This window comes from Balaenoptera physalus, assembly GCF_965194825.1.
Source record: "Balaenoptera physalus genome assembly, chromosome: 20".
NCBI lineage: Eukaryota > Metazoa > Chordata > Mammalia > Artiodactyla > Balaenopteridae > Balaenoptera > Balaenoptera physalus.
The window spans coordinates 10,907,115-10,934,529 of NC_138901.1; the positions used below are offsets into that span (position 1 = coordinate 10,907,115).

The 27,415-nt window shown below is 55.1% G+C and overlaps 2 protein-coding genes across 3 annotated transcripts in view; both read left to right on the forward strand.

The window, feature by feature from the left end:
- The window catches only part of CCDC40 (coiled-coil domain 40 molecular ruler complex subunit), a 43,806-nt gene extending 36,354 nt beyond the window's left edge, over window positions 1–7,452 (forward strand). For both annotated transcript variants that reach the window (XM_082441510.1, XM_082441511.1), the window contains 4 exons: window positions 103–223; window positions 3,128–3,316; window positions 4,833–4,991; window positions 6,051–7,452. In XM_082441510.1, the coding sequence (XP_082297636.1) occupies window positions 103–223; window positions 3,128–3,316; window positions 4,833–4,991; window positions 6,051–6,296 (715 nt within the window). In that variant the 3' untranslated portion in view covers window positions 6,297–7,452. The remainder of the gene's footprint in view (window positions 1–102; window positions 224–3,127; window positions 3,317–4,832; window positions 4,992–6,050) is intronic.
- Window positions 7,453–10,540: 3,088 nt separating this feature from the next.
- Window positions 10,541–26,055, forward strand: GAA (alpha glucosidase; the record flags this gene model as incomplete). The annotated part of the gene is made up of 19 exons (XM_082441519.1): window positions 10,541–11,056; window positions 12,055–12,200; window positions 13,850–14,015; window positions 14,099–14,195; window positions 14,693–14,812; window positions 14,893–15,011; window positions 15,098–15,229; window positions 16,181–16,291; window positions 16,800–16,913; window positions 17,011–17,095; window positions 17,560–17,677; window positions 18,037–18,170; window positions 21,258–21,409; window positions 21,573–21,721; window positions 22,731–22,872; window positions 23,285–23,428; window positions 23,840–24,004; window positions 24,312–24,464; window positions 24,862–26,055. 19 exons carry the CDS (start codon window positions 10,541–10,543, stop codon window positions 24,919–24,921), a joined length of 2,823 nt encoding a protein of 940 aa, XP_082297645.1. The 3' UTR covers window positions 24,922–26,055.
- Window positions 26,056–27,415: the final 1,360 nt, after the last annotated feature.

Sequence of the window (27,415 nt, forward strand, 5' to 3'; positions counted from 1 at the left end):
GCTCGGAGCCCGCCCCAAGCACAGCACACAGCGCTCACCGAAGCATCAGAAAGAAAACCTCTTCGTTCTCCAGCTCTTACACTGCCTCTCCTTCCCTTAAAGACACCAGATCATGCTTTGGGACAAAAAAATCCAACTGGCAAAAGAGATGCGCGCCTCAGTGGATTCCGAGACGGGCCAGACAGAGATCCGGGCCATGAAGGCCGAGATCCACAGGATGAAGGTGGGTGGGAGGAGGGAGGTGTGGGGAGCCTGGGAGCTCGGGGTCCTGGGAGGAAACCACTCAGGCACAGCAGCCTGCACCCCAAGCACAAGGAAACTCGCTGTTCCCCTTGCCGACCTCCTGCATCAGGGCCTGTGCAATTCTTGTTCTTACTGCACTGAAATGATTACGGGACACACAGCTGTCTGCACAGTATTCATGAACTACTATTTTACCCTCAGTCTGTGCAAGCAATGCACTCCAGTATTTTTAAACGCTGGCTGTGACACGCCCCCCCACCCCCCAATCTCATGACCCATTTGTGAGATGTATCCCACCGTTGGACCAGAAATACTCTCACTCAGTAAAAGGGTTCAAGGAACACACCCACCTTTTCCTTCCGAGCCATGTTTTCTCTCTACTGTCATCTTTAGCTGGATTTCATTCCCTTGAGAAAAGGCTGGTAATTAAATCACAGGCTGTCACTGAGCCAAAGGTTCAGGGCCTTAAAGATACAAATGAGAGCAGGTAATAAAAACAAATGTGACATCACTTTTACAATTACGTGGTTAATAATAACCCCGCTAGCTATTGAGTCCAGAGGAATTCTGATCAAATGCATCTACTGCTGATAAGTTTTTAAAAAAACACTCCATTTAACTGACTTTTCAAACCGCAGAAGCTGCAGCAGGTCAAACCCTCTACCACAGAGCTTACACCCACACAGGCACGTGCACACACACACACACACATACATGGACGGATGGGGCTACCGCCCCCTTCCCTCCTAGTTGTGGTTTTGTTTTGTTTTGTTTTCCTTAACAAAAATAGTACATATAATTCAGCAACTTATTTTTTTAAAAAGTAATACAGACATTATCTTTCTTTAACAGTTGCAGATTATACTATGGATATAACAGAATTTAATGAAACATTCCTAGGTTGATGTGAAGATTCAGATTGTTTCCAGTTTGTTGTTTTGTCACTATAAACAATTGTTACAATGATATCCTTGTGGAAATCAGTGACCATATTTGTTTTCGTGGGTCTGTTTCTGCGCCCTCTGCTGTGTCCACTGATCCAAGAGCCCAAATCCACACGGTCTTGATTTCTGTGGCTCTGTCCAATGTGATTCCCCCAACATTGTTCTATTTTACAAAATTGTCTTGTCTATTCAATATCTTTTTCCTTTCCAAAAACATTGAAAATCAGCCTGTCAGTTTCTACAAAAGTTCCTGCGGGTATCACGATTGGGATTTGAGGCTACAGATCAATTTAGAGAGAATTGACACCTTAGCATTGCTGAGTTTTCCAGCCCATGAGCAGGTGTATCTGTCTCCCCATTTACTTGGTCTTGTTTGATTTCCCTTGTTAGTGTTTTTGTCTTCAGCATTCGGGTCTTGCATATGTTTTGTTAGATTTATACCTAAGTGTTTCGTGTTTTCTGGTGCTATTGTAAATGGTACTTTCTAAAATTTTCAAATTCCAGTTTCTCATTGTTAAGGTACAGAAATACAATGGACTTTTGTACATTGACTTTGTTCCTGTGATTTTGCTAAAGTCACTCATTTGTTTATCGGTCTATAATATTTGACAACCCACTGCATGAAAAGGGGTTTCTCAGTGGATTTGCGTTGCTGGTTTACACGTGGGGGACTGAGCACACGCGTGTGCCTGTGTGTATATGTGTGTGTGTGTTTTGGCGTTTCCTCCTCGGGAGGTTGCCTGTTTATATCTTTGCCTGATTTTCCTGTTTCTTATTTCTTAGCAATTTTTAGGACCTCCTTGTATATTGGGGTTAATAACCCCTGTCTTTAATACCTATTCTAAACGCTACCTCTGGTCTACTGCTTGCCTTTACACATTTTTTTTATGGTCTCTTTCCACTCAGAATGTGTTTAGTGTTTAGTTGTGTATCAGTCTTTTCCTGTATGGCTCCTGGGTCTCCTGGACTGTTAAGAAGGTTCCCCAACTCGAGGTTACACAAACAGATTCCTGAGTTTTTTCAATTGTTTGCACATACTTAGATCTTGAAGCCACCTGGAATTTGTTTGGGGGTATGTTGTGAATAGGGGTCCATCTCTATTTTCTCTCTGCTGGGGAGTGAGTTATGCCAGCAGCATGTATCAGATGATCTGCGCTTCTCTCACTGATTTGAATGGCCACGTTGATCACATAGATGGAGATGAGGATGCCATCCTCGTCCTGCATCTCTGCTCTGCTGTGACAGTTATTCTGACGGGCTCGCGCCAGCGCAGAGCATTTGGTTACTGTCACTCTTGCTCTGTTTTAAACCTCGTGGGCTAGGCGTCCCACCACCACTCCTAACTTAACTTGGGGATTCCTGCCTGTCTATCCTTTTGTTATTTTGAATCAACTTTATTGAGGAACAACTTACATGCAGTAACATGAACTTATTTTAAATGTCCAGTGCACACGTATGCAGCCACCACCCCGTGGAGACGGAGAGCACGTCCACCCCTGCAGAAAGCTCTCTGGCGCCCCTCGTGGCCCGGCTCCCACCACGACCCAGCCCCCAGCCCCAGGCCCCATAGGCCCTTCACGCCACCATCTCACAAAGCCACTGTGCGTTTTTCCTAATGAGGAAATTAACCTTGGTGCAATACAGTTAACCAAACTACAAATTCTAACCAGAGTTCACCGTTTTTTTTGCCTAATGTCCTTCTTCTGCTCCAGGACCCAACCCCGGGCCACATCTTGTCCTCATGTCGCCCCGCCTGCCCCAGTCTCTGACGGTTTCTCAGTGTTGCCCTGTTTGCCTGGTGTTCTTTACATGGACCTTAAATCACTCTGACCGGTTGACTAAGCCCCCAGGTTCCTTTCTCCCCTGGGGACATCACCCTTGTGGGTTCCCTGATGGTTCAGTTGGATGTGGTGGGAGGTCCCTCTGCCCTGTGCACCCAGGTCAAGCACGGCCAACTGCTGAAGCAGCAGGAGAAGATGATCCGAGACATGGAGCTGGCTGTCGCCCGCAGAGAGACCATCTCCACCCGGGCCGAGGGGCAGTGCAAGATGGACAAGAATCTGCTCACCCGCACAGACTTCCACCACAAGCAGACCGAGCTGAGACGGAAGATCAGGGACATTCACAAGGTAGGGGAGCCGAGCGACTGGGAAGGGGCCATGCTGCGGGCCACCTGTCCACAGGCGCTCAGCCTGTGTCACCAGCCCCGCTGGCAGGCGTGCAGACATCACTGGCCAGGGCCGTATTTCTGATGTACTTTCCCCAGCTTGGGCTGCGATTTCACTCTGTCCTTCCTGCCTGCTTCTTGGTGGGTCCCTCCCTGCCCCACCTGCCTCACCGCCTCTTCTTCTTCCCCTCATTCCCAGAGCTATGGTCACAGCTGCTGTGTCAGGGCTGTTTTAGGAGACAGAGAAGTGACAGTGGGGGCTGGGGGGATGGAAGGAGCTCGGGTGCAGAATCAGACAAGCTGCTTTCTTCTGTGCTGGGGACAAAAGCCTGAGCCTCACACCCCAGGTGCTGGTTCTGGGTCAAGATACAGTGGGTGCCAGATCAGTAGGTGCTTCCCGAGTGCCCCTAACGTCCTACTCTGATAGGGGCTTTCTTTGGGAGTTTGTCTTGGGTTTAACAGAAGATCTATATAGGGAGGGTGCAGCTTAAGACTGGAGGCGGCCCTATTTCTGCCCCTTTCTGCCTAACAGAAATGGCATCAGGGAAGTATGGAGTGCTGGTGAAGGGCACGAGTCCCTGTGTCACTGACCCAAAGTGGGTGCTGGGGATGGGCCAGTGGGAACCTGGAGGGCACCCACTCGAGCCCATGTCCCCGTCCACCAGGCCACATCAACTGAGCATGTGGTGTGTGCCCTGCCCTGAGAGGGGACCAGCTGTATGGCCCCAGTGCCCCCTCCTTTTGTGATCACCAGGCTGGGCTCTGGGCTCAGACTTCCCTCAGCCCCTGCTGACCAGCTGTGTGGCCTCAGTGCGTGTAGAAACCTTCCATGCCTGAATTTCCTCGTCTGCCAGTGGAGATAGGAGCAGTGACCCCTCCCTGAGAGGCAAGGGTTACATGAGACAGAAAGCGGCCTCGGAGCCCCTCCGTGGGCCCCAGCCCTGCTCTTCCACTCATGGCTCAGGCACGTTGTCCGGCCTCTCTGTACCTCTGTTTACTGACCTGTGAAATGGGTCCTCACCTCGCGGCATCACCCAGAGGACTGAATGGAGAATGTTGGAATAGCCCCTGTAGGGGGAGTCCTGTATGAGGGAAGGTAGCCGAAAATGACAGACTTGATCCAACTGCTCATTTGGATGTTACTGGAGGCGCAGAGGGGCCTTTTCCGGGCCTGGTTTGTGCATTTCTCTGCCGCGTTGGCCACTCCTGGCGTCCATTCCTCTCGACCCCTCGTGGCTCCCCAGGGGCCTCCTCTGCCCAGCTTGGTGACGGACTCCTCTCCGCCCCACCCCACAGAGGGTCCGGCCAGGGGTCCCTTGCTGGCCTCCCCACCCGCAATACTCTCCTGCACCCCCTCTTTGGGAATCCTCCTGGATCATGTGCATAGAGGGTCCTGGGGGTCCTCCCAGCCTGACTCTGCTCTGTCGGCTGAATAACCGGTGGGCAGGGTCCCAGGATGCTCCTGTCTAACCCCCCAGGCCACCGAGGAGTGCACCCAAACCATCCTAGAACTGGAAGAAACTCAAAAATCCGTGAGCGACTCCCTCCTGGAGAAACAGGAGCAGCTGTCAAGGATGCAGGCCAAGGCCGACGAGCTTGAAGCTGACCTGTACCAGCTGGCAGCCCTCAAGCGACAGGTAGGCAAGTCCCCAGGGCCACCAGGGCCACAGGAACCGAGCAGCAAGGCCCGTTCCGGCCCAGCTAAGCCCAGGCTGATCACAGCACTGCCTACTGCTGTCGTCCACCTCATGTTTCCCATGAAGTCTCCATGGGCCGGCACTGTCCTGGGTGCCAGGGCAACAGACTAGAATAGAAAAGGTGACAATCCCTGCCCTCCTTCTGAGGGCGGGAGGGCAGGTGATAAACAAAACTAATAAGAAAAAAAATACCGTATATCTGATGGTGATATAGATACTCCAGAGAAACAGGGAGCACAGAAGGAGCACCGGGTGGATGGGGGCTGCACTTGTAAGCAGGGTGGTCTGAGATGGCCACACAGGGGAAGCAACATTGGAGTCAAGACTTGCAGGGAGCAAGGGAGTGAGCACCCCCAGGTAGGGGGGCAGCCAGGTACAGCAGGAGCTGGAGACTGCCCAAGGGCCCCTGGGCTTGCACAGCTTGGGGGTGCACCACTATGACTATGGGCTTCTCCCTCAGGGAGGGGGTTGGGGGAGGGGAGGAGTAACTTGGGGTTATCGGGATCGCTTGGCTCTGATGTTGAGTATGGAATGGGAGGGCCAAGAGTGGACACGGGAACCTGTTTGAGGCCATCATGGTACTTAAGGAGGATGGGGATGCACGGAACAGGGGTAGGCTGGGGCTAGTGCGAAGCCGTCAGATTCTGCATATAATTTCAAAGTCACCCCAGTGGGATTTCCTGCTGGATTGGATGTGGTGGTGTGAGCAGAAGAGAGGGGTCAAGCAGGGCTGCAGGGTTTGGGGTCTGACCAGCTGAGATGGGAGTGGTGGGCGCCGGGCCTGACACCTGGCAGGTTGGACGGCGGGTGAGGGAGGGTCCAGGCTCCACCCCATGCATGTCAGCCTCTTTGCCTGGATCTGGAGACTCGGCACCCTCAGCTGTTCGTTCCTGCAAAGTTCTCCTCTGGCATGTCCTTGAGTTGGAGTTCGTGCCAGCCCAGTGGGTGTCCTCTTTGTAACATGCATAGCCTGACACGGGGTCTCTTGTCCCACCCAAGAACCTTTCCACGCTCGTGGCCCTGCAGTCACGCCTCAAGCACCTGCAGGCCGTGAAGGACGGGAGGTACAGCTTCCTGCTCCGCAATAAGCAATCACTGCTGGCAGAGCTCAAGCGGCTGGACGACCGCCTGGCCAGCATCAGCACCATCCTCCACCACGTGAAGGACGAGTACCCCCAGTTCCAGGAGGCCCTGCTCAAGGTCAGCCGGTCCATCAGCAACAGGCTGGAGTCATCCGGGCCCTAGAGAGTGCCCTACCCCAAGGAGGAGATCAGTTTTGTGTATCATCAGGGACTTCAAATCTTTCTACCCTCAGAGACACCAGTTAAGAGAAACAGACAGGCCAGCATTGTAGGAATTTTTTTTTTTTTATCCACCCAGCAGTTTAAACCAAGTCAAATGCCAGCGTTTCCAGTTGCATTTCGGTGAGTCTTCCGCTTGCAAAGGCAGTGTCAGTGAACGCGAACCCGTATTCCCACATTGGGCTTACTCCTCCAAGTAAAACTGGAAACCCAGGTCTCTGCTCCTGCCCCCACTCCCAGCTTGGGTTAAATCCAGATTCCCAGCTTACAGGAGCAAGTCCAGGGGGATGTGAACCCCTGGCTGCGTCTGGAAGCCTAATGCCTGAGATAAGACCACACAGGTGCATGAACACAGACCTCCTTGTCTGCCCCCTTGTCCCGCCCCCTCCTCCAGCCAGGGCTCCTCCCCCCACACTGATTCCTGAGCCCCTGCTACCTATGCCTTCTCTGCAGTTTAAAGGGAAAATGTTCTACAAAGTAATTTTAACTTTCAGCAGAAAAATAAAACTTTTTTTCTGAATATGAGAGAAAATTGTATTTATTCTAAAACATTTCAGAAATGCAAAACCCACAAAGAAGCGAGGAAGCCCTCAATCCTGCTCTGACACCGCTGCGCCGGGCTTTCTGTGCCTGGTTCCACCTGACAAGGTCACAGGGTCCGGCTTTTGTATGTCGTTTTGGAAAGCTTTCTCCTTTTTTTTTCTTTTTAATTAATTTTTATTGGAGTATAATTGCCTTACGATGTTGTGTTGGTTTCTTGCTGTGCAAGCTTGCCCCTCTTTTTTTTTTTTTAAGCTTGCCTTAACATGAGACTTTGTGTACGAAAAGTTCCTTGTCATTGAACATTTTCACGACAGTCGATTTTATGGGTTATGACAATGTTTTCCTTTTCGGAACTTAAGTTGCTTCCAAATTTTCGCTGTTTTGTCGTCTGGGTGCTAGATTCGCAGAGGCGTGCCTCGGCGGGCGGCCGGCACGGCGCCAGGATGCTGAGGGTTCGCTCATGCTGGGGCGTAGCGTCCTCTGCGACCCCAAAAGGCGAGGCCCCGCCTCTCCCCCGAGAGCTCTCCCCTACAAGGTGCGCGCCCCCTGAGCCCCTCCCACGTTCCAGGGGCGCCGAGGCCCAAGGAGGGCGAGGTCGCCCCCAAGCGCCCCGCCACCAGAGGGCGCACGCCCGGAGGCGAGCACTCACTAAGGGCGCCTGCGCAGGGAGCTGTCACGTGACCCGCCGCCGCTGCTCGGGTGTGCGCTGGATCCTGAAGTTGCTGCTACTGGCCGGGCGCGCGTGCGCGGAGGTGAGCAGGGGGCCGGACGCGCGTGCGCGGAGGTGAGCGGACCTGACTGCTGGACTCGGGCTGCGGTGGTCCCAGCGAGCGGCGGGGTAGGGGAGGTCCGCGGCAACCCCACAGAGTGGAGGCTTGGCGGGTGCGGGCAGTCGTGACGCCCGAAAGGGGAGGGGTCGATCGATAGAGGGATTGGTCAGTGCTTTCCTACTGGACAAGTTGAGCACACCGTGCCAGGGCCGCGCGCGGCAGGAGGCAGCAGAAACGACAGTGACCCCAGTAACATTGAGGACCCCGGAAACTCCACGGTTCCCACTCACCGCCCCCGAGCTGGGCGAGGAACGCTGCGCTTGCCCCCGTTCACGGGGAGGAAGCTGAGGCACAGGAGGCTGAGAACCCTTTACTTCCCTCTGCCGGTGGTGGAGCTGGGCTTTGAACCCAGCTCCTCTACACCACCACCGTGGCCTGGGGAAGCAGCAGTTCTGAGACACTTACCTGAAGGCGGGGTGACCGGCCCTCTGGGTCAGCAGTGCCACTTGATCTACTGACCTTCAGTTCTTCCCCGTTTTCTCTCTAAATTGTCAAGCGCTGTGAGTGTGGCTCTTCCCCATTTTAGGATCTCTTCCGCTTTCTAGGCTCTCTTCCCTGTCTGTAAAATGGAAGCAGGGAAGGGCATGGGGTGCTGCCCTGGCCGTGCTTCTGGCCACCTCTGCACCTTCTGAAGTCTGGGTGGGAAGGGCCCAGGTCATTGCCCAAGAGCTCCCAAGTGAGGACCCCTGGACTCCACTCTGAGTTCCTTAGTTTCTGAGTCATCATGATCGCAAATGTGTCTGGCAGGGTCAGGTGAAACTGGGACACTATGTGGTATAAAAAAAGAGATATTAGTCTTTGTCTCCAGTTCCTGGCACACAGCTCCTAAAAACCCTGGAATCTTGCGGGTGGTAAGAGTGTCTTTTATATGCTAATGAGATGACTGGGGGCTTGTAGATAGCTTCAAAATGGGGGCTAGTCCCCAGAAGGACCAAGGCAGGATTCGAGGGTGGGAACTTTCTCCTGGCCTTCCTCCGGGCAGGAGCCTCGTGATTAAGAGAGGGGGCTGGTGATTAAGTTAATCACCAGTGGTGAGTGATATCATCATTTGTGCCTACATAATGAAACCCTAAACTAGTTGGGGTTTGGAGAACTTCCAAGCTTGTGAACACACTTCGGTGCTCAGAGGGTGGCCAGCCCAGAGAGGGCATAGAAGCTCAGCACCCCTTCCTTGCCCTCTGGTTGTTCCTGAGTTGTATCCTTTATAATAAACAGGTAACAGTAAGTGAGTTCTGAGTTGTTCTAGCCAGTTATTGAACCTGAGGAGGTGAGGGGTGTTGTGTGAACCCCGGAATTTATAGCGGCTCGGTCAGAAGAGCCGGTGACAACCTGGGACTTGCGGTTAGTGTCTGAAGTGGGGGAAGTCTTGTGGGAGTGAGCCCGCAACCTGTGGGGTCTGCGCTAACTCTGGGAGTTGGTGTCAGAATTGAATTGAATTGCTGGACACCCGGCTGGTGTCCAGAGAATGGGAGAATTGGTTGGTGAGAAAAAGCTCCACACTTTTGGTGTCATAAGCGTTGTGAATGACAACAGTTCACTCTTGCATCTAACGTACTGGTGGCCCATGGTGGCCAGAATGTTCCAGGTGACCGGTCTGTGTCTGTGACAGGCTTGGACCCTCTCAGTGACCTGGGCGCACTTCTGCCTGGCGTGTGACTTTTCCCCAACACCTGCATGTTTCTGGAGGCCATGAGAATGCAGCTCACAGACCTTCCACCACAGGGAGCTTCACTGACAGAGGCTCAGCTGCTGTGTTCTGAAATCATCACTGCATTTCCTGCGAGGGGCTGCCTCCCAGCCCTTAACGCTAGGGCAGGCCGCTTCTGGGAGACCTGGACCCCTCTAACGGCCAACTTTGGCTCAAGGAACCCCAGCCCTGGGGCCTTGCCCAAGCTTCCCTAACCTACGTGGCAGTCTGGGGCTCTTGGATCCACCACCTTCCCATGGGGTCAGACCTGCACGGGTGTGTTGGTGCTCTCAACCCTCTCTGGCAACCTCCCCAGTTTCTCTCAGACAGATAAAAAGGACCCCGCTAATAAAATCCTTGCGTGTTTAGTCCCATATCAGTGTCTACAGCACCTCGGAGGAGCTGGACCAACAATGTTCCCTATAAAATATTTAGAACATACAGATAATCGAGACGCGGGTAAGAACAGTCTTAGTACCAAAGTAACCAGAGTGAGGCTCCAGTGCAGCTGCTGTGACAGAGACCCAGAACCAGACCCCACACGAGCCTGACTGCCGGGGCGGGGAGGGGCTCCGCCTGCCCAGTCCTGGGGGCCAGGCTTTTCTTCTGTGCTTGGCCATCCCTGAGTGTTGCCCTGGGCTGCAGTGCCCAAGACCCCTCACAGGCTGTATCCACGTCCTGGTCAGCCCAAGAGGGACAGAGGGACGGCACACTTCCACCCCACTGGCCAAGACTCACCTTGGCCACAGTCTTCATACAGGAGCGGGACTTATCTACTGTGGGAACTTGTTCCACTTGATCTATCACATGGGTCTTTGTGTGTTATTAAGTTATTTTCACAGACATTCTAGATGCGTTTATTTGTAACATATTAGAAGACTTCACAATGCACAGGATTCTGCAACTCCCTGCTTGGGACTTTTCTCTCCTTTTCCTTTTTCCTCCCTCCCCCAGGTCTGCCCTGCTTCCTCACCAGACCTCACTTCCAGCCTGTGCGCTGCTGGGCTGGCCACAAGTTCATGTCTGGAAGCTGCTTAGAGAGTCTCCTGAGGCCCCGGCCACTCCCTGCTGCCGTCCCTTTGAGCCTGGTTCTTCTGTCTGCAGACCTCCTGGGCCCACTGCCCACACATGCCACCCTGTTCCTGCCCCCTGCTGGGGGTCTGCGCCCTAGTCTCCTTGGCCATCCTGGGGCACATCCTGCTTCATGACTTCGACGTGGTCCCCCGAGAGCTGCGCAGCTTTTCCCAAGAGGAGATTTACCCATCTCGTCAGCCCGGAGCCAGCGGCCAAGGGCCCCAGCCCGTCCCAGGGCTCCACGGCAGCCCCAGGGCAGCACCCACACAGTGCGACCTGCCCCCCGACGGCCGCTTCGACTGCGCCCCAGACAAGGCCATCACCCAGGAGCAGTGTGAGGCCCGGGGCTGCTGCTACATGCCTGCAAGGTGGCCTCCGGGCACCCAGATGGGGCAGCCCTGGTGCTTCTTCCCTCCCAGCTATCCCAGTTACAGGCTGGAGAACCTGACCACCACCAAGACGGGCTACACCGCCACCCTGATCCGTGCCACCCCGACCTTCTTCCCCAAGGACATCATGACCTTGCGGCTGGACGTGCTGCTGGAGACTGCGAGCCGGCTCCACTTCACGGTGGGCGGGCGGGGGCTGGGCAGGGGCAGAGAGTGTGCGGACAGTGGGCAAAGACGGACTCTACGGGGTGTTTGTTTATGCACAGACGTATTGTGCCCTCACCTGGAGTCTGGGTGTGAGCAGACACAGTGCCTACACTCAGGGAACAGTGGGCCGCTAAGACAGTGACTAGGAGGTTCTCCAAGATGTTCTAGAGGGCAGGGCTCAGGGCGAGGTGGTGGGAGGTTAGGCGCCCCCCAGGAAGTGACATCCCAGCTGGGACCTAAAGTAGGAGTCAGGAAGGGGAAAGGTGGAGAGGGAGGAAGGGGGGCTGTTCCAGGCAGTGGGCAGTGGGATCCCAGCCACTGAGGGCAGGGCCTCTTGTCCGGTGTATTCCCTGCTGCTTCCCAGCCCCTGGAACAGTGCCTGGCACATAGCAGGTGCTCAGTAAAAACTTGTCAACTGAATGAATGTGCGGACACAAAGGTGAGAGAGCCTGAAGCACATAATTCAGTACGGCCCAGTTATTTTAACAAAGTAACTGATGACAGCCGTGGATTACTGAGTGATGACTATGTACCAGACAAGGGCTGGGTGTTCTAATTATGTTTTCTCGTTCACCCTGTGACTAGATATGCCAGGTAGAAAAAGGTTGCCAGATTCAGCAAATAAAAATACAAATATGAATTTCAGGTAACCTAGGAATGAGTCTTTTTTTTTTTAGTGTAAGCATGTCCCGTGCAATATCTGAGACATATTTATACTAAAAAAATTGTTTATCTGAAATCCAGATTTCCTGTGTCTTACCTGGCACAGCCCACAGGAGGTGCTCTCCTGGCTCTATAGACGAGGAAACTGAGGCTCAGGGATGTGGACCAATCTGTCCGCACACCCACGCTGTGTGCGGCCACCCTGAGACTTGAACTGACGCCTCGCTTCTCTGGAGGGTGAAGGATGGAGTGGACAGGTGTGCAGGGGCAGCCGGCCACCAAGGGCCTCATGACACCACTCTCTTCTAGATCAAAGATCCCACCAACCAGCGCTATGAGGTGCCCTTGGAGACCCCACGTGTCCGCAGCCAGGCGCCGTCCACGCTCTACAGCGTGGAGTTCTCAGAGGAGCCCTTTGGGGTGATCATGCGGCGGAAGCTGGATGGACGGGTGCTGTGAGTGCCCAGTTTCTGTGCCCACTATCTGCTGGGAGGTTTAGGGAGCTGGAGGACATCGTCCCTGACCCTATTGTGGTCCACCCTCCTGCTCTGGCCTCCTGGCTGTTCCTTGCCCCTCAGGGCCCTGGTGCTCACTGTTCCCTCCACCCCGAGCCCTCAAAGGCCCCTCCTCAGAGGGGACGTTTTGCAACAGCTGGAGACATTTTTGGTTGTCACCACTGGGCACTGGGGTGCAGGGATACTGCTAAACACCCTACAGTGCACAGGCCGGCCCAGAACATGGAGCGATCGGCCCAAATGTCAGTAGTGCCTCGGCTGAGAAACCCTGGTCCAGTCTAAAGCGGCAACCCCACTCCAGGCAGCACCCCCAAGCCTGCGTTATTCTTGTTTATTTATCACATACTGCACATCAGTATATCAGGCACTGCAGTGATTAACTTGTCCAGTCCTCATAACAACTGGGATGTAGGTGCTGTTATTATCCCCACTTTACAGATGGGGAGACGGAGACACAGAGAGGCCAGGTGCTTGCTGGCAGGTGACGGAGCCCAGCCCAAGCGTCCGTGCTGTCGGCCACTCTGCTCCATGTCCCTCCAGGGTTTGCGTGCCCCCACGGGACCTTACCTTTGCTTGGACCATGGCTGCCATCTGCCTGAGGCAGGAGCCTTTCCTGTTCCCTCCTGAACCACCAGCTCCTAGAGCAATTCTGACCCACAGCAGAGCTCAGGGATATTTGTGGAGAGGATGATGGTGTTGCTTGGTCTCGCCCTCACCTCCCCCCAGCCCACCCCCCAGGTATTGGATGCACCGAAGCATCTTTTAGACTCAAACGCTATGGCTGTGAGTCCAAGTGTCCGGTGTCGCTCGGGCCCAGAAGCGCCCCCCTGTACCCCCAGCCACGGGGTCAGCAGTTTTGCCACGGCTGCCCGCTGGCCCTGACACTGGGCTGTGCAAGCACCTTTCCCAGGACGCATCCCATGCACTTTGCCCACATAGTCCTACACGAATATGTGCTGGCTGACAAGGCCCTGCTCTGCACCGAACTCTGCTACACGCTCAGAAGGAGGGAACTTGGGCTTGCCCACATCTTCAGAGCACTTGCCTTCTGAAGTGCATTTCTTTCTTTTGTGGCCTGTTCATTTTTTGGCCGGGTGTTGTAGACCTGCTCCCAGGACTGACATAGCAGAGGGAGGTAGAAACGGGCTGTGCAGATGCAGGGTGTGGGCTGGCTCTGCAGCTGCGGGGGGGGCCTCTCTGAGAAGCTGACCTTCAAGCGGAGTTTGGAGAGAAGTTTTTTAAGCATTTTATCAGATCTTGGTCTTGAACACGCACAGACACCCACAGGCAGGTGAGCAAAGTCTTACACAGGGGCTGGTGGGGTGCAGCAGGCACTTGTCCCATGAAATTAGCCGTGATGCACCTTCCATGCAGAGAGGGACCCCGTGGAACCTTGGAGCACCCTAACTGCCCCTGGCTGGGCAGCTCCACGATGTCTGGGAGCAGGTTGGCCCTCCTGGGAGGTGCTCAGGGCCACGACTCCCAGGACTGGAAGGGTTTTGGGCAGCCCTTGCCCAGCACCTGCTTGTGGTCAGGGCTCATGGGGCCATGGGCTTCTGGTGCGAGGCCACCTGGTCTCTTCCTGGCAGGCTGAACACCACGGTGGCCCCCCTGTTCTTCGCCGACCAGTTTCTGCAGCTGTCCACCTCCCTGCCGTCGCAGCACATCACAGGCCTTGCCGAACACCTCGGGCCCCTGATGCTCAGCACCAACTGGACCAAGATCACTCTCTGGAACCGGGACGTTGCGCCTGCGGTAAAGGGGTGGCCAGGGTGGGGCGTGCGATCGGAGGGGCTTCATGGGCCAGGACATAAAGCAGGGTGTCTGCCGTGTCCCAGCCCGACGTGAACCTATATGGATCTCACCCTTTCTACCTGGTCCTGGAGGATGGCGGTTTAGCTCACGGGGTCTTCCTGCTGAACAGCAATGCCATGGGTAAGCAAGGGGGTACTGGCGCCCTCCACGTCCCCCAGCCAGTTCTGCTTCTGAGCTCCCCGCCAGGGTTTCCCTGGTGCCGCCACACCCCCTCCTTCGTAGAGGGGGCTGGGCCTCTCTGCACCTATCTGACAGGCTGGAGGTAGAGGAGTGGGCAGGGGGTCGGGTCTCGTACACTATTCCGAGAAATGACCAGTGGGCTGTGGCCTCTGCCAGCTCTGTCCTTCAGTGCCTCTAAGGTGGGCTCTGGGACCTCTGACCTGGGCGGGGTGGGGCTGAGGCCAAAAAAGGGGCCCCAGGCCCAGCTGCTCAGCATCTTCTGGTCCTGCTCCAAGGATCTCAGCAAGCTGGGCTCAGGTGACTGTCCCAGGGCCCCCAAGCTCCCTGTGGGAGGACCCCGCCTCTCCAGCGGTGGTTTGGCCCATTGGTGCAGTGCCGAAGGCCCTGGGCAAGGGGGATGAGTATTTGTCCCTGAGCCCCAGGGCTGCTTCCCCCAGATGTGGTCCTGCAGCCCAGCCCAGCCCTCAGCTGGAGGTCGACAGGCGGGATCCTGGATGTGTACATCTTCCTGGGCCCGGAGCCCAAGAGCGTGGTGCGGCAGTACCTGGACATCGTGGGTAGGCCTCTCCCTGACCCTGGCCCCCGGCCCCTCCCTCCCCAGCCCCTCCTGCCCCCTCACGGTCGCCTTGGCTCCCAGGCTACCCGTTCATGCCACCGTACTGGGGCCTGGGCTTCCACCTGTGCCGCTGGGGCTACTCCTCCACCGCCATCACCCGCCAGGTTGTGGAGAACATGACCAGGGCACACTTCCCTCTGGTGAGTGCCGGGGAGGGGCCTGGGGCCCCCAGGGTGGGGCGGGGGCAACGAGCCTGGGCCCCGACCGCCCTGTGCTGTGGCTGCAGGACGTCCAGTGGAATGACCTGGACTACATGGACGCCAGGCGGGACTTCACTTTCAACAAGGACGGCTTCGGGGACTTCCCGGCCATGGTGCAGGATCTCCACCGAAGTGGCCGGCGGTACATCATGATTGTTGTGAGTGCCCCCTCCCCGCTTGTGCCACAGGGAGCAGGCTCTTTTGGAAGGAGAGGGGCCCGGTGTCTGTTGGCTCCAACTTTCAGTGGCATCGTCCTCATGCTTGCCATGGTCACTGAGAATGTTTCTGAGGGTCTTTGATATCGAGGGAATATCAGATTTATGGACTTGGCTCCTGCTAGCCAGTGATGTCCCTGGAGACATCTGTCTGTGGCTCAGGATGCTTACGGCTGTAGGTGACTTGAACAGCTTAAAGCAAGGGGCGGGGTGGGGGGGGCGCGTTGCTCAGCTGACACCACTCAGCTCTGAAAGGGCCGGGTGGAGCTGTGTGCCAGGGCAGCCGGAACCCCAGAAGCTCCATGAAACCCCTGGCCCTGCCTCCCTGCGGTCAGCTCTGTCTTGTGGGAAGGAGGGCAGGATCTGAGTGGCTCAGCAGAAAGACACACTTTCCTGGGCCAGTCCCCGCAGCCAGAGGGGTGTAATTCAGGGTCTGGTACAGCTGGGGGGCCAGAGGAGGGGAGGGGGAGCCAAGACAACCAAATGGTCGCCACCACGGATACCCCTCAGGAGAGGAAATCCGTTTGGAATTGGGCTGATGGTCATTTCCATCCTTGCAGCCCCTCTGAAGGCAGCAGCATCCAGGTCCGCTCAGAGCAGGGAGGGCAGACACAGACCTTTTCTTTTTTTATTCTAAATGAAATAAACGCTCCCTGTAGAACGTTTGTGGAACTCTGGGCCCTTAAAGCAAAAGGAACGCCTGCATCCAGGTGCGCCCTTTTTGGCAATGGGGGCGGGGTCCCGTGCACGTCCACGCACACGCAGCGTGTTGGCTCACGGGCGCATCCACCTGTGCCTCGTTAACGTTTATAGAGAGCATTTTCTCGTTTTCCCAGCGATGGGTTCCAAGGCTTCGGGCATTTCCCTCTCATTCTGACTGGTTTCTCTCCCCAGGATCCTGCCATCAGCAGCTCCAGCCCTGCCGGGACCTACCGACCCTACGACGAGGGTCTGAGGCGGGGCGTCTTCATCACCAATGAGACTGGGCAGCCGCTGATTGGGCAGGTACAGCAGGGCCTGGGGGGTGAGGGGGAGAAAGCAGGGGTCTCTGGGCAGTGGGACTGCAGCGGGTGACAGTGGCCCCTGACAAGACCACCCTGAATCCTTGTGTCAGGGGCCCTTGTTTGCGGGCAGCTCAGAAACAAGCTCCAAAGATGCTTGGGGAGGCCTTGGGGTCCTCCACATCCTCTGGGCCCCCAGGGGCTTCCTGATGGTTCCCAGGCCTTCCCGGTGGGCGGGGCGCCCAGTAGACTCCTGACCTCCTGGTCCAGGGCAGGCCCAGAACCAGGAGGAAGGGGGTCCAGCCTGAGGGGAGGCTGGCAAGGCTCCCAGCAGTGCAGATTCTGGGGCCTCTGCGCCCTTGTGTGAAAGTGGGGCCTCCCCACGCTCCTCCCCTTGCAGTCCACCCATCCCTGGGTAGATGAGTGAGGCTACGGCTCTGCCTGCAGCCAGGACACACAGGGCCTCCGTGCAGGCTCCAGGGGCCCTGTCTCCCCTCTGGCCTTTCGTCCAGGTGTGGCCCGGACTCACCGCCTTCCCTGACTTCACCAACCCCGAGGCCCTTGACTGGTGGCAGGACATGGTGGCCGAGTTCCACGCCCAGGTGCCCTTTGACGGCATGTGGATCGTGAGTGTGGCCCCACCCTTGGGTGTCCGGTGGCCTCAGGGACCGGCCCCGCTCCCTGCACCAGGCAGGGCACCCACCCCCAGGGCCTCTCTTGCAGGACATGAACGAGCCATCCAATTTCGTGAGGGGCTCAGTGGATGGCTGCCCCAACAGCAACCTGGAGAACCCGCCCTACGTGCCAGGTGAGCCGCCTCCACCTGCCCGCCCCCCAGCACTAGTCGGCTGGGGATTTAACGGCTCACATCAGGGATTTCCTTCTCTGGTTTGGGAGACTCAAAGCTCTGGTTTCTGAGAAGCTGATGGGCAGCAGCCAGCCCGGGAAAGGCAAGGGGTGCCCTGGGAGTAAGGTTCGCGTGGGGAGACCCCAGCCGCGTGCTGCTGACGGGCATGTGCAGCTGAGGCGAGACCCTTCAGAGGGGGTGTTTCAGGCTCAGGAAGTCGGACAGGGAAAAACTGAAAATGGTTAGGAGCAGGCAGACGTGAAGTCTGGGTGTGCAGACCACAACCTGCGGCATCACCTCGTCCTGTCCTTGGAGAAGTGGAGACTGTACAGGCACGCACCCCATGTCCCCAGGGGGCTCTCAAGATGTGGGGGGCACCAGCCTGCCGGGAGGAGGCTCCAAGGAAACAGCCCGCTCTCCCCCAGGGGTGGTTGGCGGGACCCTCCGGGCAGCCACCATCTGCGCCTCCAGCCACCAGTTCCTGTCCACGCACTACGACCTGCACAACCTGTACGGCCTGACCGAAGCCTTCGCCTCCCACAGGTGAGGGGCCCGGGTGCAGGAAGGAGGAGGCCCTGGCCGTCCCCACATCCCACCCCCGCCCCCCACCCCAGCTCCATGCCTGGTGCCTCAGAGGAAGGGCATGGTGACGAGACAGGGAGGCCAGGGCTGACCAGGGCCTCTGGCTCCCTTGAGTTTGTCCTCCCCGTGACACGTGCATCTTCGAGGGTAAGTCAGGTGGCGGGGCTGACTGCCCGGCAGACAGTGGCGGTGACCTCAGCAAGGCAACTCCTTGCTCCCAGCTTGCCCTTCCTGCTGCACTGCCAGGCGCTCTTGCGGGCAGTGATGGGGCTGCTGGTGACCCTGCTCAACACAGCTCTCTGTCCCCCTGCTCCACCCAGGGCTCTGGTAAAGGCTCGGGGGACGCGCCCCTTTGTGATCTCTCGCTCAACCTTTGCCGGCCACGGCCAATATGCCGGCCACTGGACCGGGGACGTGTGGAGCAGCTGGGAGCAGCTTTCCTACTCCGTGCCAGGTGAGCACACCTGTCAGGAGGGGTGCAAGGAGGGGAGGGTGGGCCCCTCTCCGGGGGGTTTTGCCCAGAGCTGGGTCCTCAGAGAGATGCTGCCGCGATGGCATGGGGCCCGTCGCCAACTCATGTGCCATTGGGCTCACCTGTGGTGCCCCTCTTCCATGCGTCCCCATCTCAGATTCATGCTAACATCAGAATGTCCCTTCTGGTGACCACATTCTGAGCTGCATGAAATAGCATCTGAGCTCAGTCCAAAGGGTGCCCCCACCCCTCTCGTCTTAGTGCCTGGCTCCACCCTGCAAAGAAAATTTTGATTTTTGTTCCAAGAGCTCTGATGCCGCAGACAGACCTTAGGCCCAGGGATGGCTCAGGAGCCCTGGGGAAGGGCATAGAGGTGACCCCAGAGGTCACAGCTGAAAAGAGCCTCCACCAAACCCCCGGCCTGGAAGTGCTTTCATAGTCGCAGGCGTGCTTCCATGTGCGATGCATCTACAGAGCCTCGGGCCACAGGGATGTCCTGCTGAGCTGAGCTCTCGGGTGAGAAGTCCATTCCTCCTTCACAAAGCGGCTGCTGGCTCTGCCCACAGGTGCCAACCGGCTCTGCTTTTCACCCTGGGGCCAGCATGGGGGGTCGAGCCTGAGCACCTGCAGGCCAGTCTCTGAAGCCACCCCAGAGCCAGATTCCTGGGCTTTGTGTCCACCTGTCTGGTTCTTGGGTTTTAGTTCTGGTGTGAGCTGTTGTTACCAAGCTAAAATAAGGCTGTGCAGCTCCCAGGACCTGCTGTGACCCAGACTAGCCCTGCTCACAGCCCCAGGCTGCGCCCCATCCTGCCCACTGGCTTCCAGGCTCGGTCCTGGCTCCCGAGGAGACAAGGAGAGGGTGGCCCAGCAGCCTCTAGTCCTGCCGAGCGGTGGTGGGGTCGGCACGGGGCCCAGATGCTCTGGAAGCTGTCTGACCCTTCAGCAACTCAGGGGACTCACTGACCCTCTGCTGTAACGAAGTACCACACCCCAGGTGACTTAAAACAACAAACTTATTCTCAGACTAGAAGTCTGATCACGGTGTCGGCAGGGCCTTGCCCTCCCTGAGACTCTAGACAGAATCCCTCCTTGCTTCTTCCAGCTCTTGGTGGCTGCCAGCAGTCCTTGGCCCTCCTTGGTTTGAGGCTGTGTCACTCTAACCTGTGCCTCTGTCATCTCTCGGTCTTCTTCCTGTGTCCTTGTCTTCACATGGTGTTTTCCCTCCTCTTTTCTTTTTTAATATAGTTCCCTGGGCTATACAGTAGGACCTTATTGTTTATCTATTTTATATATAGTGGTATGTATCTGCTAATCCCAAACTCCTGATTTATCCCTCCCCCACCCCCTTTCCCCTTTGGTAACCATAAATTTGTTTTCCCTGTCTGTGAGTCTGTTTCTGTTTCGTAAATAAGTTCATTTGTATCATATTTTAGATTCCACATATGGCAGCTAATAGCTACAGTAGAAAACAATAGCTAGCAAATTTCATGCATGGGTCAGAATTCTGTATTTTTATATTCCCATCTTAGTTTAAAATACTAAGCCTCAATGACCTGTAACATGTGAGAAAGTTGGTTACACTTGGGTCACTGATGAGAAAACAAGATCTCTGAAAATGTTGCATGGGCTTTGTTTTAAAGTCTGTTTTGTCTGACATGAGTATTGCTACCTCTGCTTTCCTGTCATTTCCATTCGCATGAAATATCTTTTTCCATCCTCTCACTTTTAAGCTATGTGTGTCCTTTGCCCTAAAGTGGGCCTCCTGTAGGCAGCACCTTGTAGGCTCTTGTTTCATTATCCAGTCTGCCACTCTGTGTCTTTTGACCAGAGCATTTAGTCCATTGACATTTAAGGCCATTATTGATATGTTTATTGCCATTTTAAACCTTGTTTTCCATTTGATTTTGTATTTCTTCTTTGTTCCTTTTTGTTTTTCCTTTTATGGTTTGATGGTTTTCTTTTGTATTTTCCTTGTGTTCTTTTGGTTTTTGTGAATCAATTTTATGTTTTTGATTTGTGGTAACCCTGTTTTTCAAGTATGTTAACCCATTACTATATCTACTTGCTTTAGACTGGTAGTCATACAGGCTCAAACACATTCTGAAAAAAAAAATCTAGATTTTATTGCTCCACTCCCCACAGAGGATTTTCATGTCCTCTTTTACATCTTCATGTTCATCCCTTTGCCGTTCGTCGTAGTTATCGTTGCTTTCACAAAAATATTTTTGATTTTTTTTTTTTAAGTCTTTGTACTGGCTTAGATGATTTACTTTCCAATTGTGATTTTCTTTTTCTTATAGATTCTTCTTTTCTATTTAGAGAAGACCTTTCAGTATTTCTTTTAGGATAGGTTTAGCATTGCTGTATTCTGTTAGTTTTTGCTTGTCTGAGAAATTCTTTATCTTTCCTTCTATTCTAAATGATAACCTTGCTGGGTAGAGCATCTTAGGTTGTAGGTTTTTCCCTTTCAGGACTTGGACTATATCTTGCCACTCCCTTCTGGCCTGCAACCTTTCTGTAGAGAAAGCAGCTGATAGCCTGACGGGGTTCCCTTGTAATTAACGCTTTGTTTTTCTCTTGCTGCCTTTAGAATCCTCTTTAACTTCTGCCATTTTAATTATGTCTTGGTGTAGGTCTGTTTGGGACCCTCTGTGCTTCCTGTACCTGGTTCCCTCTTCTGATAAGGTCACCAGTCATGGTGGATTAGGGTCCACCCTAACGTCCTCTTCTCAACCTGATTACATCTTCAATGACCCTATTTCCAAATGTGGCAACCAGGGGTTAGGACTAGAACTTACCTTTGGAGCGGGATACAATTCAGCCCTAACGGGTCTAGTTTGCCCCGCCCACCCTGGGAGTTAGGGAGCACATGCGGCTTGTCATTCTGCTGACCACAAGTGCAAGGTGCAGAGGCCATTGGTGTACTGACCATCAGGTAGGGGCTGGGTGGGAGGGGCTTTGGGAGGGATCCTTGCCTCCAGCCAGTTCAACAGACATGTCTGTCAGGCTCCTTGGCCCTAGACTGCTCCTGCTGTAGCAGCTGGAGGTCCATCTGACTCTGCCCTCCAGAAATCCTGCTCTTCAATCTGCTGGGGGTGCCCCTGGTGGGGGCCGACATCTGTGGCTTCCTGGGCAACACTTCGGAGGAGCTGTGTGTGCGCTGGACCCAGCTGGGGGCCTTCTACCCCTTCATGCGGAACCACAATGGCCTGAACAGCCTGGTAGGGCGGGGGCGGCAGGGGAGGCCGTGCCCTGGGGAATGCCACTTTCTGTGCCAATGAGCCCAGCACTGGCTGGCCCAAAGTGCTGGGTCTCCTGGGGTGGGGGGACCTCAGAGTCCGTGGTCTCAGACCCCAGGTGCTTCCTCCACTCCCTCCACTGCAGCCGCAGGAGCCGTACAGGTTCAGCGAGACGGCACAGCAAGCCATGAGGAAGGCCTTTGCCCTGCGCTACATGCTGCTGCCCTATCTCTACACGCTGTTCCATGGGGCCCACGTCAGAGGCGAGACCGTGGCCCGGCCCCTCTTCTTGGAGTGAGTGCCTGGGTTGGGACTGATGGCCTCCGGCCCACTGACCCCAGGGCAGCTACCCTGCTGCAGGGGGTGTTCTGGGCACTGAGAGAGGAAGGAGGTTGCAGCAAAGTCTGGGCACTCCCCACTGAGGTGCCCCCTGCACCCCCAGTTCCCACCCATTAGATTCCAGCTCAGGGCAGGGAGCACTGGATAACAGAAAAACCCAGGATGAACACTGAGTACAGACCAGGCCTCCCAGATGGTAAAACGAGTTATAAGACTTATCATGATTGAATCCATCTGGGGCTTAAGGGAACAAGACCACTAAAGAAATCCAGTAGATAGCCCCCAAGTAGGACTTAGTATATCTAAGAAGTTACCATACCATAAAATGGCACCTCGAATCAGAGGATTAAAGGATTCTCCAGTAGTAAGGTAATTAGTTAGCTATTTGCAAAAATCAACTTATTTTCCACTCATCCATACAAACCTAAGTTCCAAATGGATTAAATAGTTAAATGTCAAAAATTAAGCTGTAGAAAAAGCTGCAGGAAAACAGAAGTGAATGTTTCTCTATGACCTGTCAGTAGAGGGCTTTCTAAGCATCAAAAGCAAAAAGCAAAGGGAAGGAGGTTTCATTTAGGAAAAAAAAGTAACACTTCTTTGAACATAAGCAGAAAAATATTAAAACTGCTCTGAACATAGATTGTCAAGGCAAACGAATGGGAGAAAACAGTATCAATAAAATGACACTGTCCCTAATGTACAGAAACTCAGACCACGGGTAAGGGCCAGACAGACATGTGGGCAAGAACACAGCTTGCAAACAGGAAATGTGAACAGGTCATGCCCGAGTAGTCAGGCAGGGAGAGGTTATTCTTGGCTCCTGCCTTGACTTAAGCTGGCCAGAACCGGCCCTGCCACATGTAACCCAGGTCCTCTGGCTCCTGTCCACGCCTCCCCATGGGTCCCTTGAGCCCACTGACCTCAGAGGTCACCAGGCCCCCCTGCCCGTCCCTCCTGTTTGAAGGTTCCCCGAGGACCCCTGCACCTGGACCGTGGACCGCCAGCTCCTGTGGGGGGAGGCTCTGCTCATCACCCCGGTGCTCAAGGCCGGGAAGGTTGAGGTCACTGGCTACTTCCCCCGCAGCACGTGGTACGACCTGCAGACGGTGAGTCCTGGGGCCCTGAAACCTGGGAGGACGGGGGAGATGGAGCGGGTCTTCCCTCCAGCACCATCCGTGTGGACCAGAGATGAAAGAGGAGTCCTGGCTACACGAGGGCCCTCACCTGGGTGCTCCATCAGCATCATCCTGTGCGACCCTTACAGGACCCATTTTCCAGATGGAGAAACCGAGGCTGAGTGGGTGACTTGCCACCGAGCTGAGCTGGGACCCCCAGTTCTGCTCCCAAACTCCTGCCCCTTCTTGCGTCCTCTGACCTGCCCGACCCGAGCCCTGGCTCAGGCCTTGCACGTTCTGTCCCCACCATGTGGCCAGATCTTTGCTCTCAGCTCAGCTCCCGACAATAGCACAGGAGCTTGGCAATGCCCAGGACCCCTTGTGACATGACATCCCCCTCCAGGTGCCAGTGGAGGCCTTTGGCAGCCTCCCACCTCCTGTACCCCTCACGTCTGCCATCCACAGCGAAGGGCAGTGGGTGACACTCTCCGCCCCACTGGACACCATCAACCTCCACCTCCGGGCTGGGCACATCATCCCCATGCAGGTACTTGGGCCGGGCCCCTGATCCTATTTGTCCAGCCCTGGGGTTGCTGGGACCCCACATGCCTCTGTTCAATTGGGGGTCTGCCCCCAGGCAGAGATGATACTTCTGAGGGTTGAGGATGAACTGGGCTGGGGAAGGACAGGATACATCCTTGCACTCACTTGCTCCCGGGCCTGGTGAAGGAGAGGCCTGCTTCATTGGCCTTTCTCAGAAAACAGTCCGTCAGTCTGCAAACCTCTGTGGGCCTCATGTCCTCTGAGGTGTCCACGGGCCTCCAGGCCGCTCGGCCGTAGGCTGTCCTGCGGATCCTGGTTTCTTCTAGCACGGCACTGTCCCAGCCTAGTGCTCCTCACGCCTGGGTCTGGAGGCCTCACCAGGTTTGGGACAGTGACGTGGGCCACCCCCTCCCAGGGTCCTGGCCTCACGACCACAGAGTCCCGCAAGAAGCCCATGGCCCTGGCCGTGGCCCTGACTGCGAGCGGGGAGGCCCGAGGGGAGCTGTTCTGGGACGATGGGGAGAGCCTGGGAGTGCTGGACCGTGGGGCCTACACGCAGGTCATCTTCCTGGCCAGGAACGTGAGTCCTGGGATCCGCCCAGGCTGGGGGCTGTCTTGGGGTGACTATCCTGACTTGGTGAGGGGAGCTGGCCTGGGGTCCTGGGATGGCCACCTGTCCCTGGGTCAAGCAGACTCAAGGGGAGAAGAGCCCGTAGGCCAACTGCCTTGGCTGGAGTCCCCTGCACTGCGCCAGTGTCCTAGGGTTTGCACGGGGTGTGCTGCCGACCTGCCCTCCCCATCTGCTGTCCAGAGGCCCTGCCCTGGAAGGGCTTCCTGCCCCAGGCCATCTGCTCACACCTCTGGTCCTGTCTCTCTGCTTCGGCCAGAACACCATCGTGAACCAGCTGGTGCACGTGAGCAGTGAGGGGGCTGGCCTGCAGCTGAGGAAGGTGACCGTCCTGGGCGTGGCCACAGCCCCCCAGCAGGTCCTCTGCAATGGCGTTCCTGTATCCAACTTCACCTACAGCCCTGACACGGAGGCAAGAGAGCCTACATTTGAGGCCAGAAGGCCTGTCCCTGAGGGTGGGCGAGGGGGCGGGAGGTGCCCGCTGAGCTGGCATCATGGGATTCCCTGTCCAGAAGGGAGAGGACACTCAGGCCTTACAAGGGGCGGAGAGGAACTGATCCTCGCGGGGAGGAGTGGGAAGGTTCAGTCCCCTCGCACTTCACATCTTTTCTGCCTGTGTCCACACTGTCGGCCCCTGGTTAAAGGGCAGCTCGTTTCCAAAGCAAATTAAGGCAGCCACTGCCAAGAGTGCTCGGAGGGAACAGAGCGAGACGCTCCCAGGGCTAGAACAGACCCCATGTCCACCGTCCACCGACTGCTGTCTGCCCCACCTCTGTTGCCAAGCAAATTTTCCTGTTTCTTGTCCCCAGACCCTGGACATCCCTGTCTTGCTGACGATGGGAGAGCAGTTCCTCATCAGCTGGTCTTAATCCAGGGCCCAGTGGTGTGCTGCTCCTTTACAGACCTCCCGGCAGCCCAGCACCTGCACCCTCGGTCGGCGGTGTGTGGGCCTTGGGTCAGAGCGCTTACCCCGAATCACATACCACTGACATCCCTGAACACCCGGATCTGCTTGTGAGTCTGCCTCCCAGGCTCTGGGCCAGCAGCTCTTCTGAGTCTTCTGTCCAGATCCCAGTCGGGTCAGTGCCCTGAGGGGTGCCCTGTGTTTGGAATGTTTACTGGAAGGTTTGCTTTGCTGTAGCCTGTCACTGTGATGCGTGCACTGTCAGTCACCACTGCCTGCCTGTGACACAGAGGTGGTGCTTGGGATGGGGTGGTACCTGCACCCCAAGGTCCCGCCTCGGGCAGCTCTGCTGCTGCTCTGACCTGATGAAAGCAGAGCTGGGGGCCGCTGCAGACTGCTTTCTGGGCAGCTGCCCCCGACAACAGGTGGAGGCTGTCCACCAGTCTGACAAGTGGGCCCAGACACTCGGCAGAATACACAGGACTTGGGGAACCCTTAATCTCAAGTGCAATTATTTTTAATAAAAAGGGCATTTGCAATCAAGCTTCTGCCGGTCCTTCTGGGATTCAGGGTAAGGAGGATGTGTCTAAAGGCCCTGACACAGAAGCAGGACTCCATCCTCAATGGGCCCCTGGACGTTCCCGGGCAGGGTGTGCACGTGTGCTGTACTGTGCACGCTCAAAGCAGCACCCTCACGTCCCCACCTCACACCCTAGTATCACCCATCTCTAAGGTGACTGGAAAACATCCAGCCAGGCCTGGTGTCAGTCACGTGGTGGGAGATGCACTCTCCCCCCGAACCCTTCCCAAGGGCTGTGTAGACTAAGCTGCTACCCCCAACACCTCTGTTCCCAGGCAACAGCTGGTCTACTTTTGGTCACTATAGACTAGTTTACATTTTCTGGAATTTTATATAAATGGAATCATATAGCATGTATTTCTTTTGGTCTAATTACTTAGTGATTTATCCATGTTGTGTGCTTTTTCATTGCCAAATAGTTTTCCATTGGATGGCGGTGCCACATTTATCAAATTTTCATGGATGTTAGGATTGTTTTCAGTTTTTGACTACTGTGAATAAAGATGTGGTAATCATGGACCAGTCTGTGAACGGACATGTTTTCATTTCTCTTGAGCAAACACCAAGTGTGATATGGTCAGGTCATATGGAGGGTGTGTGTGTGATGGAACTGTTTTCCAAAGTGGGTGACCCCCTCTGCACTCCTACCAGCCTTGCTGTCGCTTGGTGTGGTCTGTATGCTCACTTTCAGCTGTTTCAGTGACAGTGGATCTCGCGGTTCTGATTTGCAACTGAAGATGGCGAGCATCTTTCATGGACTCATTGTCACCCATAAATCTTCTCTGGTGAAGTGTCTGTTCAGGTATCTTGCCCATTTTTTACTTGGATTTGTTGACCTTATTATTGAGTTACAAAGTACATTGTTTTTCCATTGCTACCATAACAAATTACCACAATCTCTGTGGCTTAAAATAACAGATTTATTCTATCACAGTTCTGTAGGTAAGAAATTTGACACGGTCAACTGGGCTAAATTAGGTGTCAGCAGGGCAGCTTCTTCTCTGGAGGCTCCAGGGGAGAATCTGCTCCCCTGCTCATGCAGGTTGTCGGCAGAATTCAGTCTCCTGAGTGTATGGGTGTGAGGTCCGCATGTCCCTGTGGTTGTCAGCCAGACGTCCTCCTCAGCTTCTAGAGGCTGCTCCGTATCCCGGCTCATGGCACCTTCATCTTCAAATCCAGCAATGGTGGGTTGAGTCCTTCTCACCCCTGAGAATCAATCCTGCCTCTTCCATTATACCACTCTCTGACCCACGGTAGCCCAGAGCATTCTTGACTTTAAAGGGCTCATGTGATTAGATAGGGTCCACCTGGATAATCCAGGATAATTTCATCTCAATCTTTAAGTTAATTACACCTGCAAAGTCCTTGCCATTTAATGTAGCATATTCACAGGTTCCAGGGATTAAGATGTGGGCATTTTGGGGGTACCACCATTCTACCTACACATAAAGTTCTTGATATTTTCTAGTTTAAGTCCTTTGTCAAGTATATGCTTTGCAAATATTTTCTCCCCTTGCTCATGCCCTTTTTGTCTTTAAGTATAATTTTAGAGGAGAAAGTGTAAGATTCCCCACCTGATTCTTGAGGTATAGTTCACATACCACACAATTTTACCACTTTAAAATGTACAATTCAGTACTTTTTAGTACATTCACAGAATTGTGCAACCCTTACCTCTGTCTAGTTCCAGAACATTTTCATCACCCCCAAAGAAGCCCTGTACCCTTTAGCAGTCACTCCCTATTTCCACCTCTCAGCCCCCAGAAAACCACTAATCTGGGCTTCCCTGGTGGCGCAGTGGTTGAGAATCTGCCTGCCAATGCAGGGGACACGGGTTCGAGCCCTGGTTTGGGAAGATCCCACATGCTGCGGAGCAACT